The 15678-nt window shown below is 41.7% G+C and overlaps 1 protein-coding gene across 1 annotated transcript; it reads left to right on the top strand.

The window, feature by feature from the left end:
* Positions 1–1289: 1289 nt before the first annotated feature.
* On the top strand, positions 1290–14694 carry LRRC74A (leucine rich repeat containing 74A). Its single transcript, XM_018082134.1, is given in 7 exon segments — positions 1290–1332; positions 2754–2902; positions 11267–11375; positions 11378–11409; positions 12562–12669; positions 13259–13344; positions 14619–14694. Coding segments are annotated over 7 exon segments (603 nt in total).
* The last annotated feature ends 984 nt before the right edge of the window (positions 14695–15678 follow it).

Genomic DNA, 15678 nt, shown 5'->3' on the forward strand with positions numbered 1-15678 from the left:
AGTCAGGCCCCAGGACTGCTCACAGCACTTTGGCCTGAATTCCTAGGTGAGCATAACAATCCTCTTAAAATTAAAAAACTCCTTTGGTCTGTCAGTCATTACAAGTTAATTTCTTGTTTTCCTTTGTTGTTATATATATAATTACTTGTAAAATAATGCAATTATTGTAAGGTAGGGACATATGTGGGACAACTTCTCTCTTTGGCTCGTTTTTCTTTATTTAAATAGAGTATGAAGTGCAGAGATCACTTCTGAATCTACTTCAGAAGACTCAGTCCACAGACTGGGACTGGCTAACGTACTGAGCATATGACTTGTCTCATGAGTTCTTTCATGGGATTTAGACCTATTTTTACCCTTTCTTTTGTCTTTTTCACACTAAAATAATGCAAGTAAACCCATCATTTGAAAAATAAAGTCTGGCAGAAGGAAAAGGTCTTAATAAAGAAGCTGCAGCTGCAGGGCTGGTTGAAATGTGGTGATGTGGATGCCAGCTGGCCGGTATTCCCCTCACATAGGTCTGAATGAACAGCCAAACTGCAAGCTCCACATCATACATCAATACTAGGTGACACCCAGGAAGGGTACAAAATTTCAGGTCAACAGCCTGGAGCTCTAAATGGAAATAGACAGTAAGGAAAGAAGGCAGTAAAAGCACTGACAAGGAATGAAAAGGAAGATTTAGAGAAGAAAAAAAAATATGTATTACGCTATTAGCCAGAAATTATTTTGGCAAAATCACACTTCATTATTTTTTATGCATTTATTCCTCTTAAAAAGGATTTTTTTCAAATTCTCCTTCTCTCTAACTGTGAAATAAATTATGAATTGTGGGCAAGAGAAGCTGTATCACTCCCAGTGATTCTAGTTACATTCAGTCCCAATGGACAGTACCATTCAAATGCTTTCTCTTCTGCCATTCAGGAAGAATACTGCAAAGCATTCCCAGACTGATCAGAAAGTCAGCCAACAGTGCCTGGGAAGTGTGAGTCACTTCAAGAGCGGCAGGAGAAGCTGGCATGGGTTTGGCTTGTACACTTGTGGAGAAATGGGATGAAGATGAAAAATTTGCTTTGGCTGGTGGGCTCAGAAATTGAGAAAGGGGAGAAAGGCAGCTTGTGAGGGAACAAAGACCTAATGTGGGAGAACTGTGAGTTCCTTGCACATGGGCTGAAGAATTTGAGAAGACCTTTTTCAAACACTTCCAAGCACTAGAGTGAGCCTATCCCCACACTGGGGCCAGCACCACATGCATACAATGTGCAGGGAGTGGTGGGCACTAAGCAGAGATGCAGCAGGAGTACATCTGCAACGTGCTGAAGAGGGGCTTCAGTGAGAGGAGTGGAAGATCTATCACACCCCAGGAGTCACATCTCTGCTGGGCTTGCATTGACAAACTGAATCTTTTTCATGGCAGACTAGAATGAAGAGATGTCAAAATCAGTGAGTCTCAGGAGTCTGTGTCTCTGGCTGATGCCTCAGCAGAGAAGGCCACAGAAGCCCCTGACACTGACCATGAGGTTGAAGCTGAACGTTTTCTGACCATCTGCCCTCACTATCCTTTCCCTTACAGCCAGAGCTGTACCTACTAACTGGTATGTATTCAAAATGGAGACCAAGGACACAATCCTGCCAGAATTCTGACAACCACATGTAGTCTGGCAATTGATAAAGACAGAGGCAGGAATGAATTTCCCCTTAAGAGTTCTCCCTTTGATGTCCAGTATCTTCCCTCAACTGCTCTCTACACACCACAGCTATTTCTTTGTTCCTTTTTCTTTCCTCTAGTCATTAATAGCCAATATTGCCAGCCCAGACCACTGTCTGGGCATCAGGAGCAGCTATCTGAAACCAGGGATGGGACTGCAGCCCTGTTTGTGCACTCCTGATGAAACACTGCATAGCACTTAGGGTCTGCACACCATGGTTTTGCCACAACCATCCTAAACTTTTCTGGTGGCTCTCCTTTTATTTTCTGCCTCATGAAGTCAGTCCTCTGGCTAAGCAAGTCATTTTTGTAACAGTAAGATTTATCCATAATTTAGGATAAGAACTTTCTAACCTGTTATAAGTGGAAGGGAAATCCAAAAACATAAGAATGCAAGAACAAGGACTGTTTTGTTAGAGGCTTCAAACTGAACTGAAAATGGCTTTGATGAGAGGGGAATTTTTCTTGAGGTCAGACCATTGAATGCATATAACAACATGGAGAAATATGAGCTCTAAGTATGGGGTTTGATGAAGGAAATCCAAATGACAGGTTTTTGTGGAAATGCAGCCTCCAGCTGCACTGATACGTCTCGCTGCAGCTGTGTCAACAACACCCAGTGGCCAAGATGAGAATGCTGGGATCCTTCCTGCTGGTTGTAAGCCAAAATGTTCTGAGCTGCCCTACTTCTGCTGTCAATATCAGCTGCGTGCTTCAATTAAGATTAAAAAAAAAAAAAAAGATGAAAATGTTTTTCCCCGATGTCAAGAATTCTCAGTTACACCAAAAAAAGTTCAGTCACATTGCAGACTGGTGAAAAGCTGCAGCAAGTCACTGGACGCCAAATGGAGAAGCAAGGAGGGCACATTAATGCCTGGAGGTCTGGGATAAAGGGATGGGGAGAACCAGGGGATGATAACTCCTAAAATGTAAAACTGTACTGGTTTTGCATAGTGTTCCTTAATTTTATTAAGTTTCTTAATTTATTTAAAAGAGAAGGGACAACACTTAATGCACCACTCATCAGTATACTTTTTCTCTGTAGAACCTGGGAAGGCCTTTGCAGATGCATGCAGGCTGATGAAGGTGGTGCCTGTCTTACACTTGATTCAAAGTTTGGCCAAGCCTTTTGTATATCTGAACCACCATGGTCTAGGACTCAAAGGTGTCAAAGTCACTGTTAGTGTTATGGTGGTGAGTAGCCAGTAACAGTGGAGCCACTGTTCTCAAGAACAGTAGGAATTTTAGGCCTCTCTCAGGCCTGGAAGTCATCACTGAGTACACAGTGTGGGAGAAAAAGTCCTGTATCTTCCCCGTTGGAACTCTGAGTATCCCTAATGTTTCTAATCCTCTGCACAGGAAATGTTCCGTGTGGCAACTGATGGCCTTTCATGGAGTAACTCCAAGAGCAACTGATGCTCTTCCATGGGTCACAAGTCCTCAGTTCTCCTAACCCATACAGGGCCTCAGATAGGGGTAGAGGGACTGGTATCCCACTCTGGGTTCTGCATAGGTATGTGCTACACCCAACAATGGACAGGCCCAAGATGCCCGAATTGAAGCTGGGACCTGAACCTGGGTCTCCAGGCTGGCACAAAGCAACAGAAAGTCCTACTCTCCAAGAAAACAGCTCTTTTATGTGCAATTGCCACAGCCATGGCTCTGTCACATCCCCTGATCACAGTCTTGCTCAAGACCTGAAATGCTTCCTAAGGTTTGGAGGAAATGCCCAGCATCTGTTGAACTAAGAAAACTATCCTCTTTGTTAACTTTGCAGTAATGTTTTTGCATGTCTCTGTTTATCTTTTTGTCCTCCTAGTCCAACACAACCATCATCCATTTAGAGTTAGAAAAGTGCATTTTGTTAGGAGCCATATGCACAGCAGAGATGCTATGAGAGAATTCCTCCCTTCAAGAACTGGTACCCCATCTGACATAGTTTGTGAGTCAAAATTATTGCTCATCAAGTTCAATCATCTGAAAGAAAACAAATTCATTCCATTAAGATTTTAACTAAATAGTGGCTGTTCCCATGCAAAAACATTCACATTCTGAAAATCATGGTATTTTGTGCTGTGCTACTTTTAAAAAGTACAAGCTTCTGAAAAGCAGAAGTGTGTATGTAATGGCAGTCTGGTGAGTCTGGAAGTGCTATCTTCATTAGCAGATGTAACAATAATTTCCATAACTAAGTCTTTCCACTTTATGCTTAGCCAACGGAAAAAAAATTTTGGTCAGGAACTTTCATTCTCCAATATGACATGGGGAAACTTTTCTAAATAAATTAAGGGAATAATGCAAGACTTTCAGATATTAACTGGTAGGAATGTTCCTTTGATCTGAAACTGAGGTATCATGGCTAGGCTTCACGAACGAAGATTTGGGAAGGGCTCTACCCACATTTGTTACAAGCACGCTGGTGGCTAAAAAGGCCAATACAAGATAGACGCGTCCGGTTGCAAAAGGCACAGCAGAAAGACTCCTTAGGTGGTATATTCTGCAAGACACGATTCTTTCTGCATTGTCTTGTCTCCTCGAGAGTGATCCTGTGTGCTTTCTCAAAAGCATCAGCAGGGTTAAAGATAGTGTGTCTCCAGACCTCCCAATTGGAGGCCAGAGTAGACCAGTTCTGTTGATCAATATGGCCAAGGCTGAGATGTTGTTTCAGGGAGTCCTTGTATCTTCTCTCCAGGGCTCCTCTCTTGCAGCAGCCAGTGGCAAGTTCACCATAAAGCAAGATCTTAGGGAGGAAGTGATCTTTCATCCTTGAGACTTTCATCCTTGTGTCCTGCCCAATGCAGCTGTGTTCTCAGCAACATGGCCTCAATACTTGTGATTGGTGCTTGTTCTAGAACAGATGTTCTAGTCACATAATCTGACCAACATCTCTCCAACATCCCCCCTCACCATTAGGCTGAGGGTGGGCAAGATCTTGGAAGGGTACATAGCCAGGACAGCTGATCCAACCTGACCAAAGGGATATTCCATACCATATGGCATCTCCTCAGCACTAAAAGCTAAGAGAAAGGCGTGGGAGGGAGGAGTGGGGACAGTAAGTGGCAGCACATTTATTATTACATTTGTCTTCCAGAGCAACCACTATGTATATTGAAGCCTGACTTCACAGGAAGTGACTGGACATCACCTGCTGATGGGAAATAGACAATAAATCCTTTCCTTTGCTTCAGTGTATGGTCTTTTACTTTATTAAACTGCCTTTATCTTGACCTACAAGATAGGTTTTTTCTATGTTATTTTCTCCCTCCTGTCCTGCTTAGGAGGGGAGTGACAAAGTGTCTTGGTGAGCACCTGGTGTCCAACTAAAGTCAACCCATCGCAACTTCTTACAGCCAGATATGGACCGTGATGAACTGGGGATTCTACCTAAAAGCACAACTTTCTGCAGACCCCAACACAGCACCAAGGGATAGATCAGCGCATTGTTAACATACTTTTTTTACTCCAGGAAACAACTTTGGAGAGGAGACTGCACCATACTTTGCTTGGGCATTAATGGTGAGTTACCTGAAATCCAAGGTCATTTGCAGCCCTGGCTGTGTAACAGACCCTTCTCATCTTGAAGCTGCTACTCACTTGGCATGATTTCACTTGGCAATGCCCACATGATTTCCTGGCATAATTCCGCTAAGTGCCTCTCGCTTGGAGACGGAGACATGCCTCCAGGGTCTGCCCCCTCACAGCTACTGTGGAAAAATTGACTCTGTCCTGGCCAAAAACCAGGACACAGGAGTACAGGCACTGGGGGACTTGATGGAACATGTATTTCCTTCCCTAGCAAAAATGCCCCATGACCTGGTTCGTACTACAAAAGCCAGGGCACCCAGATTCAGAGCTTCCTGGATGGCCCACAGACTCACCCTCATCACCACAGGTGACTCTAGCAACAATAACTAATGTATGAGAACACACATGCAGGATGAGAAAACACAGTAACAGAGCAGTCTGTCAGAGAGAAAGGAGATGAAAAACAAGTCCCTCAGGGTGTATAAAGCATAAAATTGCACTCTACTAAAATCTCATAGAATCAGAACTGTTGTTCATTGTAAGCTTCTGATTACAAAGTTCAGGAGCTATTTCAGTTTTTCTTAAGTAGCCCAAACCCTAATGGTTTTAGTCATTGCACAGTAAACAGCGAGAGAAACAGATTAGGAAGGAATAAAATTAAAATGCCTAATCTGTCTGTTCAGACAAAGTGAGATACAGAGTGTGCTAGTAGCCCTTGAAAGGGAAAGCAAACAAAGCAGTATTTCAGTAATCTCAGGTGCTATTACTACACTGTAAAAGACTTGCATGAATATCTGAGGGCTCTTCTTTCCCCAGTATGTTCAACACACCTGCTACCATAAAGGCCACAAGCATGTGCTGTGAGCATCCAGTGTTCCTTGAGCATTGCAGTAACACAATGCCTTTAGTTTAATTAATGCTTTCCTTCTCCTGGTTCAGTATTTCTATTGATGTGTATCTCTTTCTAATAAAAGTCCATGTCTTTGAAATATGGATCAATTAAAACTAAAGTGGGGACAAGGCACTGTGCCCCTGCTTGAACAAGCTTGCAGGCAACACAGAGATCAGTACTGAAACTTGTGACCTTCCTAGTCTAGAAAAATGCCTCTCCAAAATTCAAGGTTTTACAGTTCTTCTCTCCTTCCAGCCCACTTGAAGCAGGAGCAGCAGATATTACTGCAGAATCAGTTTCTTTTCTGTTTTGTTTCTTGGAGGAATATTTTTAAGTCAGCTAAATTCACCATCTGTCCCCATCCAACCTCCCATACATGGAAAATTTGGATGAGAAATTCTCTCTGAGAATGAGAAGCAAGTGTTGGCAGCAAGTCCTCTCCCTCCCAGTGTCACAGTAGACACAAATGAATTCACACATACCCTGCTCTAAGTAGAACTTACACTGTGAGGTGTGCAATGCATGTGAATTGGCATTGGCACTGGCACATATCCAGGTGGGCACAGTTACTATATGAAACTGAATTCTTCTCCTCTGCTAATCAAACATAAGCAGAGTGAGTCTTGATATTTTAGATGTGGCAAGGAGAATCCAGCCATTTTTCACAGTGAGAAAAACAGGCAGTGTCTATTAATATAAGAAATCCTCCCTCTCTCTGTTTTCCTCCTTCACAATGTAAATCATTTGCTAAGAATTTATTCAAGCACAGGATAAACTGTCATTTCCACAACAGGGCAATGCCACAGCACTACCTAAAGTAGAAGAGTATTATCAAGTCCTGGAAAAAGAATGGCAAAAACTGCCTTCTAGGAATCAAGGAATCAATAATCCTGGAAAGGGCAAAACTAAACAACTAGCCAAGATGGCTTCAGAGGTTAGGGTTGAGAGCTAACATGTCTTCTCAATCCAAGATCAGACTCTGGGAATTCAGCTCAGTAAAGTCAGCTTGCGTATGAGCTGCATCCTCAGCTAGATCTAATATCACCATCCTGAGAGTCTGCAAATGGCTTGAGAGTAATCTTTAAATCTGTTAATGTAAGCCTGTCTCTGGACACCCCTGTCCTTGTGAATCACTGCAACTCCATCAGTCATTTGCACTGATGTTTTAGATTATATAAATAAACATGCCTGTCTGCCTGGCTCTTAACCTTGCTTGAGGTAAGGTCACTAGTTCACACCAAGGCATTCCTCTCTCTCCATAGTCATACAGATTGTCTTAGGAGCTGATAGCACAAAGGACTTAAAGGAGGACATGTCTTCTGCTGGCCAACAGTAACAAAGAAAGTTTTCTTTATAATAGTGGGAACGGGGACTGCACATGAAGTCCAAGGTGGGGGAGAGATGATGTTCACACGCTAAGAGATGCACTTGGCAATGCCAACCCTGTAATGCCAGATAGCCAGACCTCGTAGGCCAGAGGTTGACAAGCAGCCTGAGCTCTGATCCTCTGCACTGCCAATAGGAACCAACAGTATGGGAAATCTCCCGAGGCATACACCTCCATCCAGAGGGATCCTCTTAGAAAGCACACATTCAAACGTAGCCCATTGCCTCAGCCTCTCCCCATCACATGACTGAACATGATCCACATCACATCCTCCGGCACGACAGATGTAAGGGACCTGATATGTGGAATTTCACACAAAGAGATAGAGAAACTGAGAAGGTAACCCCACTTGGAAACTGCATTGCAGACTTTTGTGGAACAGAGACAAGAGGTGGTGAGACAACAGATACACCCCTTGAAAGGGACCACAGTTTTTCTACAGCCCTGCTGAAGAATGGGAAGAAAAGGTGCTTACAGATTCACCACATTTCACTCCCATTCATTTTGTAATAGCAGAACAAGAACAAGAAGTGAATTCCCACTGGAGGATGAATTCTCTCCATCCCCAGAGCTGTCTTCCTCCAGAGTAGCCTAAGATGCTAGATACTGTGAAGTGCTTTGATACTCTGTCAGTCTGTGTGAGGAATAGAAGAAGATGGATGCTTCAAGGCATTGAAAGCAAAGCAGTTCTATTAAAAAAAAAAAAAAAAAAGAAAAGAAAAAAAAAGCAAGCACCAACAAAAAAACCCTAAAACAAATCAAATATTAAAAGGCTGGTGAGGAAGGAAAAAGAGATCAAAGAGGACAAATCTTAGTATGCTACTCTGTAGCAACACTGGAGCATAACACATGCTGTTGTAACCTCATGTGCTGCTTCTAAGAAATGCTCCTGAGTGAGGGCAGGGATTGCATTGCAGACCAACACAGGGGAAAGACCCGAGCACATATCAGTCCAGTCCTGGCACTTCCATCTATGCACTGATTCCTCATGGGAGCAGTTACAGAAGGTGTCAGGGGCCTCAGGGCCCTCCACCCACCTTTGGGAGCAGCATGATTAAAGGAAAGAGCATTTTCACAAAAATTACATTTGGGACATAAATAATATGTTCATGCTTGAAACAAGGTAAAAGTAAAGTTCACAGGCAGTTTTGGACACTCATGTAATGGGTTGTATCTAAGTTACATCTGCATGTGTTCTTTGTCCTGTGGTTAGTATATTAAAGAAAGAAACTAAAAATAAGCAGAATAACTAATATTCACCTATAGTCTTTCCTGAGAGTATTGAGTGCTTTCAAAAGAGATCATCTGAAGAACAGGCGTTCCTCTAGGGTAAAAATTTTTTCCTGCATAAATTAAGATCAAAGAGAATTATTTTCCAAGTCTGCAAGGAGTCAGGCCTCACTCTGCAAAGGAAAACTAAAACAGGCTGTATGGGGGTAGAGGACTGCATTACAGTAGATGTGGTTCCTCTAGTTTTATTACGAATAACCTAAACAATTAAAAAATTGGAAACAGTAATAAATTTTAGCTAAAATCTGATAAATTAAAAGGAATTATTAAAATGCATTTCTTCAAGAGGAAGCACTCAAGAAATCTCACTACGAATTTCTGCTTTTTAAGGTTAAAGAGTTGTTCTCTTCACCTCACCATTGAAAAAGTCTAAATTACCTGGCATTTCACAAGATAAATGGTCAATGGCATAAATTTACAATGACATTTCAGTATCCCAATCAAATGGTTGCAGGCAAACATCTAATCTGTCTGCCAGACTTCATTCCACATGTGATGTAGGGAGTCTTGCATTTCAATTCAGAATAATTGTAAATATACAGGGCCAACAACCTTCCATTGTCTTAAACCTTTGAGAAATTAGTAAAGGTTTTAATCTTTTACAGGAAACTTAAGGGAAAATATAAACAAAAGCCTCTTCTGCCCCTTTTCTCAGGGATAAATGCTTATCTTGACTTTTAAAGAATGAATAATTATTGTGTCTATAAGAGGTACATGGAATAAGGATCATATCTAGAAACCTTTCCATGGGTTTGACAGCACCAGCAATGCCAAAGTAATAGAAAGGCACATCTTAACAAGTTTATTCCTTCTAACAACATTTCTAAGCATGACTGTTCCCCACATTCTTTTCATAATCTCCTCTTTATAGGGTTCCAACTTGCAGATACTGACAACCAAACATTTTCTAAAAGTTGTGAATCGAAGTAGCCAGCAAATGCTCATCTTCTGCATCGCAGTACAAAAGAAATTACTGTTGCTTTTCAGCTGTCTGGGTGTTGTTTTTCTGAACTGGACTGACTGTGTCAAACATGCAGGAACACCCAGGCTGGCTCCCTCCAGGTGTCACCCAATCCCAGCATGGTTTGTTAGGCCAGACACGTGCTTTGGCTACGCTGTTTCTGAGGTGGCACTGGCAGTCCACCAGCTTTGCCATGGGCTCAAGCCAAGCTGGCAACCCTGGAGAGAGCAGAGCCAGCTTGGGCTTTCCTGTGTTTCATTCCCAGGACTAGGTCACTCTCCTAGTGTGCATGGTGCAAGGATGTCTGAATGGCTTCTTCAGAGAGCCACTCTGCATCCATAAAACCCTTGGTGCTGAATGAAAGGTAGTAAACCCAGCTGAACCCAGACTGGTTCAAGACTGTTATTGAGTAATAACAGTCAAGAGCTGTTACTCTACACAGTAAATGGATCTTAAGAAAAATGGATTTTAAGTTTCTAAAAAGAAGATGTAAGAATGCATTGGGAAACTTTGTAAATTAACTTTCGGGGAAAAAATACAGTGCTTGATGCATGTGGAAACCTTCCACAATGACAGAAACAGAAGCTTTCATGAATTTCCCAAACTGACTTGAAATTTCCAACAAATAAGTATATAACTAACATAATACATGAAACAATTCCCCTGTCATCATGGGCATGAACAAAATCATAGTCATGTCTTTAAAAGATCAATCAAGGCAAATGCACATTTGTCATAACTTAAATTTAGAAGAATAATTTACAGTGACATCAATACTATTTGCATTGATAGCTTACTTTCTAATATTCCAAACCTCTAAACTGGGACACTGTGCTGCTCCCCATTCAGTAAATGTTAAAACAGAAAACTTACAATGTGAGCTCTGAAATGCTGAGCTGTCACTACCCTGTTTGAAATTCTTAGGAAAAAACAAATATCAGGTCTTCTACTGCTCACTGGAGCTTCCTCTTACAGTTACACACTGAAAGAGAGCTTTGAGAAAAGTTCTTTTCATCTGGAGACACCTGGATCCTCCCCAGATAGGATCATCTTTCTTGTCTGGGCTATAAAGCTATATTGCTGGAGATACTAATCCTTTAAGGTCTTGAGTGATTTGTTTTTCATTTTTGCAGAGCTCTATGGCACATTTAGGCCATTAACTGTTCAACTTGCAGTCTGCATCTTAACAGAATGGAGAGAACTGTCTCAGAGATGAACATGAATTACTTGAATCACCAAAAATAAGAGATCTTCAGTGATGACCTTGCATTAAGCTAATTTCTGCATAAATTAGTAGATCTTTCTCTCTCAGACATGGAAAAAGAGAAAGATGAACACTTATTTAGGGTCAAACCTCCACGGTATTCCTGCAAGTGAAGAGCAGAGATAGCAGAAGGCAGCATCTGTAGGAGAGAATGATTAATGTATTTGTGAATACAAGAAAATCTTTGTTGTCCTCTGGGTGTCCATGCTGAGTGCACTTTCCTTGACCCTGTGTGCCAGAATGAGTTGGTGAATGAAACTTTCAACAAGTTGAAGGATTTGGTGTGTCAAATGCGTCCTGAACTAGATGTCATCTACAGTGAGGTTGAAGGCTGTATCATCAAGATCCCCAACAGTATCCAAATCCCATGGAAATTATGCACGTGAGCTATTGAATTTGGGTCCTTACTGCCTGTACACAGTACACATGCCCCAGATACTTGGAGGGATGGAGGATGAAAGGCAAGCTTTCTTTCAAGTCAGAAATTCAGCCAAGTTCCTTCAGAAAAGTAAATTTACAAAGACAGTCACGATGTTCACATATCTCAGTTCACGCAGACTGACTAAGCAAATCCTCTGCTTTTCAGGAGAAGCTATTGCCTTGGGATCTGAGAGCACTGGGAGGGTGAAAAAAGGAATGGGAATAGATGTTTGCTTCCTGTGTAAAACACATTAATTGATTAATTAATGTTTATTCCTCATCACAAGCCCACCACAACAGCTGACTTTCATAGAACACTTCACTGACAGTTGTGCTTTAGCATCAAAATTAATGTCCTGCAGAAAAATAGGATATGATATTACAAGCAAATACTGCCCTAAATAGACATTACGTAGCTTTTCAAGGTCTGCAGTATCCATGGATAGCAGCAGATGGTGCTGTCCTCCTTGCGGAAGCCAACGCAAGCACTTGAGCATTGCTGAGCTAAATAACACCTTTGTACTACCAGCTTTACTGTGTTTCTTAACTGCTGTGCAGATTTTCAACTAATTGGATGAGGTCTTGCTGTAGATAAGGGTTGGGATGAACTTAAGCAAAAGCTTGGGCTGTTAGTTCACATCAAACAGTGCTGCTGTGCTTCACAGCTAGTGACACTCGCACTATCATACTTTGCAGTTTTTAATAGCCATTATGGTATTCAGCATGTCCCCATTCAAACAGAGGTGGAATGCAGAGAAGAGTAACTAAAGTGATTAGAGACCTGGGGGAGAGAACCGTCTCGATTAGACAGCCTAACCAAGCAGTGACTACTGGGATGAAGACCAAATAACCATATGTAATTATCAGGAAAAAAACAGGTTTACTACTGAGTCTCATTTCAAGGTAGCAGGAGAAGAAGGTATAACTGAGAAGAATGGGATTAACCTGAACAAAAGGACTTTGTTCTGGCAATGTGGTGACTGTGTAAGGAATAAAGAACTCATATCTCTCAGTGGTGGGGTGAGTAAAGGCAGGGTGACGGAAGAATAAGGGGAGAGCAGGTATCAGTGGCTGTTTCATGGTTATGCTCATGTTTTATCTCTGCTTCTATTAGAACTATTTGAAAGAGCACAACCTACAACTCTGAGACTTTTTTAGGATTATTGATGAGAATGGAAACATGAAGATTCCTGTGGCAGCCTTCTGGAAAGCCATGATACAGGTGTGCCTCTGAAAGCATGGCCAGAATCCTCTTCTGTCAGGGTACTGCTCTAGAACCCTTCTGATGCAGCACAGCTGCCAGCCAGCCTTTCTGGTGACGTTGTTCAGGCTAAAAGGCAAAATTCACTCATCACAAAGTTAAGCCTTGAAGGAGACCAACGGAAGTGTTGTGACACCCAATAAGTATTGCAGATGGCATCAGTGACAATGGACAGACATCCACTGTTTGTATGGGGTATACAGGATATTGATAGATACTTATGTCTTACTGCTATGTGAAAGTGGGGGGGAAAAGCACCTAAACCCTCACCTGTACAATGGAAAGGACAGTTCTCTTCCTGACAAAAACAGCATGGTGCTTGGGATCAGTAGCAACAGTCAGCCAGCCATGATATTCTTTTACAAAAAAACACAAAAATTAAAAAGAGTGAAACTGCCTCCTCACCACCACTCTGGATTTTTTGCATCCTTTCCACCATGCATAGGGCCATCTGCTCACCCACTAAAAGATAGCCAGGCCCCAGACTGATATGGAGGATTTTTCTGCTTAAAATTACCCAGGTTTCCTAGCACTTCTCTTCTTCTCTTAGCAACAAATCATCCCACTGGATTGAGTCCAAATTGGGGAACTAGTGCACAATCTAGACCGGAATCAGACAGCAGTTGTGGACTATAGGTATGTGAATGACTCCATTTACTGTCCTGGCTTGTCTTTCTTATTTTAATTTGGCTCAACACTAAATAAATATAACCTTTTTCACCTTGGGATGTGAAGGGACATATGGTTTTGGCCAGTCGATTACTTACCTAAGTAAAAGGTAGATGAAAAAACACCTTGTATGCTTAGAAGTTCTGTTGAATCAAACTAGAAGTTAGTCTTATTTTCCTATTTGATAAACTTGCTGTGAGAGTGCAGAGACCTCAGAGCTGAATGGCATTTTCATTCATTCTCGTTAGCCTGCGTGAGAAGCATCAGCTCAACACCGTCCTCCCCCTGAAGCCAGGGTAAGATTTGCAACAACAGCATATCTGTGCCTTCAGAACTTTTTCTCTATCCTCAGGGACTCTTGTTTTTTTTACTGCTCTCTGATCCCTCTTCTTAGGAGACCTAGTTTTCCCTGGAAACTTGCCTTCAAACTACAGAACTTTTCATTCTCTTGAAAGTGCCTCTTCTTAGTGCCTGTAGCAATCGTGTCCAAGTTCTGAGAGCCTGAGCATTCAGCAGCAAACTCCTCAGAGGCTGTCAGTCGCTGCAGGCTAAACTGCTTGTCATTGGACCCAAAATTCCCCCTAGATTTTCAGTCAATTCTGACATATGACTCATCAGCTGAAAGCCCTGTTAATCATGCCCAAATATTCCCATCATCAGCACATACTAATGGGTTTAAGTATATGCTGTAGTCTAGTTTTAAGGCTAGAAGCAATGGGTCAGTTTTGCTCTTAGCCTCCTAATGTTTTCAGAGACAAGCAAATTATTCTGTTGCATTTGGTCTTTATTCCTTTGCATATATCAGTGCCATACCAAAAGCACCCATGCTCAGGTGCTAGTTGTGCCATAGACTGGTTAATCTTCAATCAGAGATTACATGGAGTTCCCAAGTACTTCAGGCTCAACTTACACAACTGTGGTTAAGCAGTAAGCAGATGAAACTGTTGAAATCCAGTGGCTGGCAAAGACTTCATCTGGTGCCATTTAATGTGGCTGAGTTGATATATGGAGAAAAGCAGATATAGCTTATCTAGCTTCTTGATGCATTTTAGCACTGTAGTATGTGTGAAGTGGTAATATTCACCTTGCAGAAAAGAGTCAGAAGATTTGTGACCTTTGCTGTCCTTACTGTTCCCACCTCAGGCTGTTTCTTCAAGATCCTCTCAGCAGCTTTAAGATACCTGACAGAGAAGGTTCACTTTACTAGATTAATACTGGTTTATCTCCTTCTTTTCCATCAGTCACATAGAAAAGCAGAAGCCAGCACAGAAACTTGTTGAAGGGGAAATCAAGGAGGAAAAGAAGGAAAAGCCATAAAAATGAAGCAAGGAGGGAGGTCAGACAATGCAAGATTGTGTGAGAACCACTGAAAGAAAGCTCAGAGTAGCTCTGGCCCTGGGGAGGCCCAACACTGGAGAGTCTAGGTTATTGCATGTAGAAATAAAGTTAATGTTCCACTACACTTCAGGTCCCTGTAGAGTCTGGTCCTTTTCTGTTAAAGAAAGACTGGTTCTTTGGACCTGGTTACCAAATCTGTCTTGCTCTGTATGCTGACAGTGGTGAAATTACTTGCAAAGATGAAGGCAAAAAATGGGAAATGGGAAACTACAACACACACATATTATCTCCTTTTGAGGTAATGCACACAGACGAAGACTGAAGCAAGGGCCCTGCAGTCATCTCCTACCAGCTTAGGATATCTGACACAGGGACCTTTGTAAGAGAAGAAAAAAAACAAACTTCATGAGAAACTATAGCTCATATTGCTTAAAAAGTTATGGGTGATTGAAATTTTATTTAATATCCCCATGGGAAAAAATATGCTAGAAAGATGGAAGACATAACAGATTTTTAAATGGCTTAGATAGTGATCGTTTTTTAAATCCACATTAAAAGATATATTTCAATAGCTCTTAAGAAGGAATTAAAGCCTTGCATATATTAATATTTATTTAAAAATATAATTTTTAAAATGTAAATATGTACAGGAAGTACATTTTGCCACATGAGCAACAGCCAACATAGAGTATAAACCAAGGACCTTGGAAAACTGGGGAATATTGGCCACTTTGGGAAGATCAGCCTTCTGTGAAAAAGAAAAGAAGCTAGTTGCAACCTGGTAAGTCTCTGTTTCCCAGTGGAATTCCTATGTGGAAAAAAAACTTTGAAATATCTTGAAAATCTTTGGTAAGAGTTCACATGGCTCCAGTGCCTAATCAGAGGTCAAGATGACTGTTGACATGATGGTATTGGTATGTCTGCTCAGTAGTCACCTTCAGAAGGCTTCAGCTCATTACCCCA

This window comes from Manacus vitellinus, unplaced genomic scaffold (assembly GCF_001715985.3).
Source record: "Manacus vitellinus isolate BGI_N305 unplaced genomic scaffold, ASM171598v3 scaffold_6_pilon, whole genome shotgun sequence".
Taxonomy (NCBI): Eukaryota; Metazoa; Chordata; class Aves; order Passeriformes; family Pipridae; genus Manacus; species Manacus vitellinus.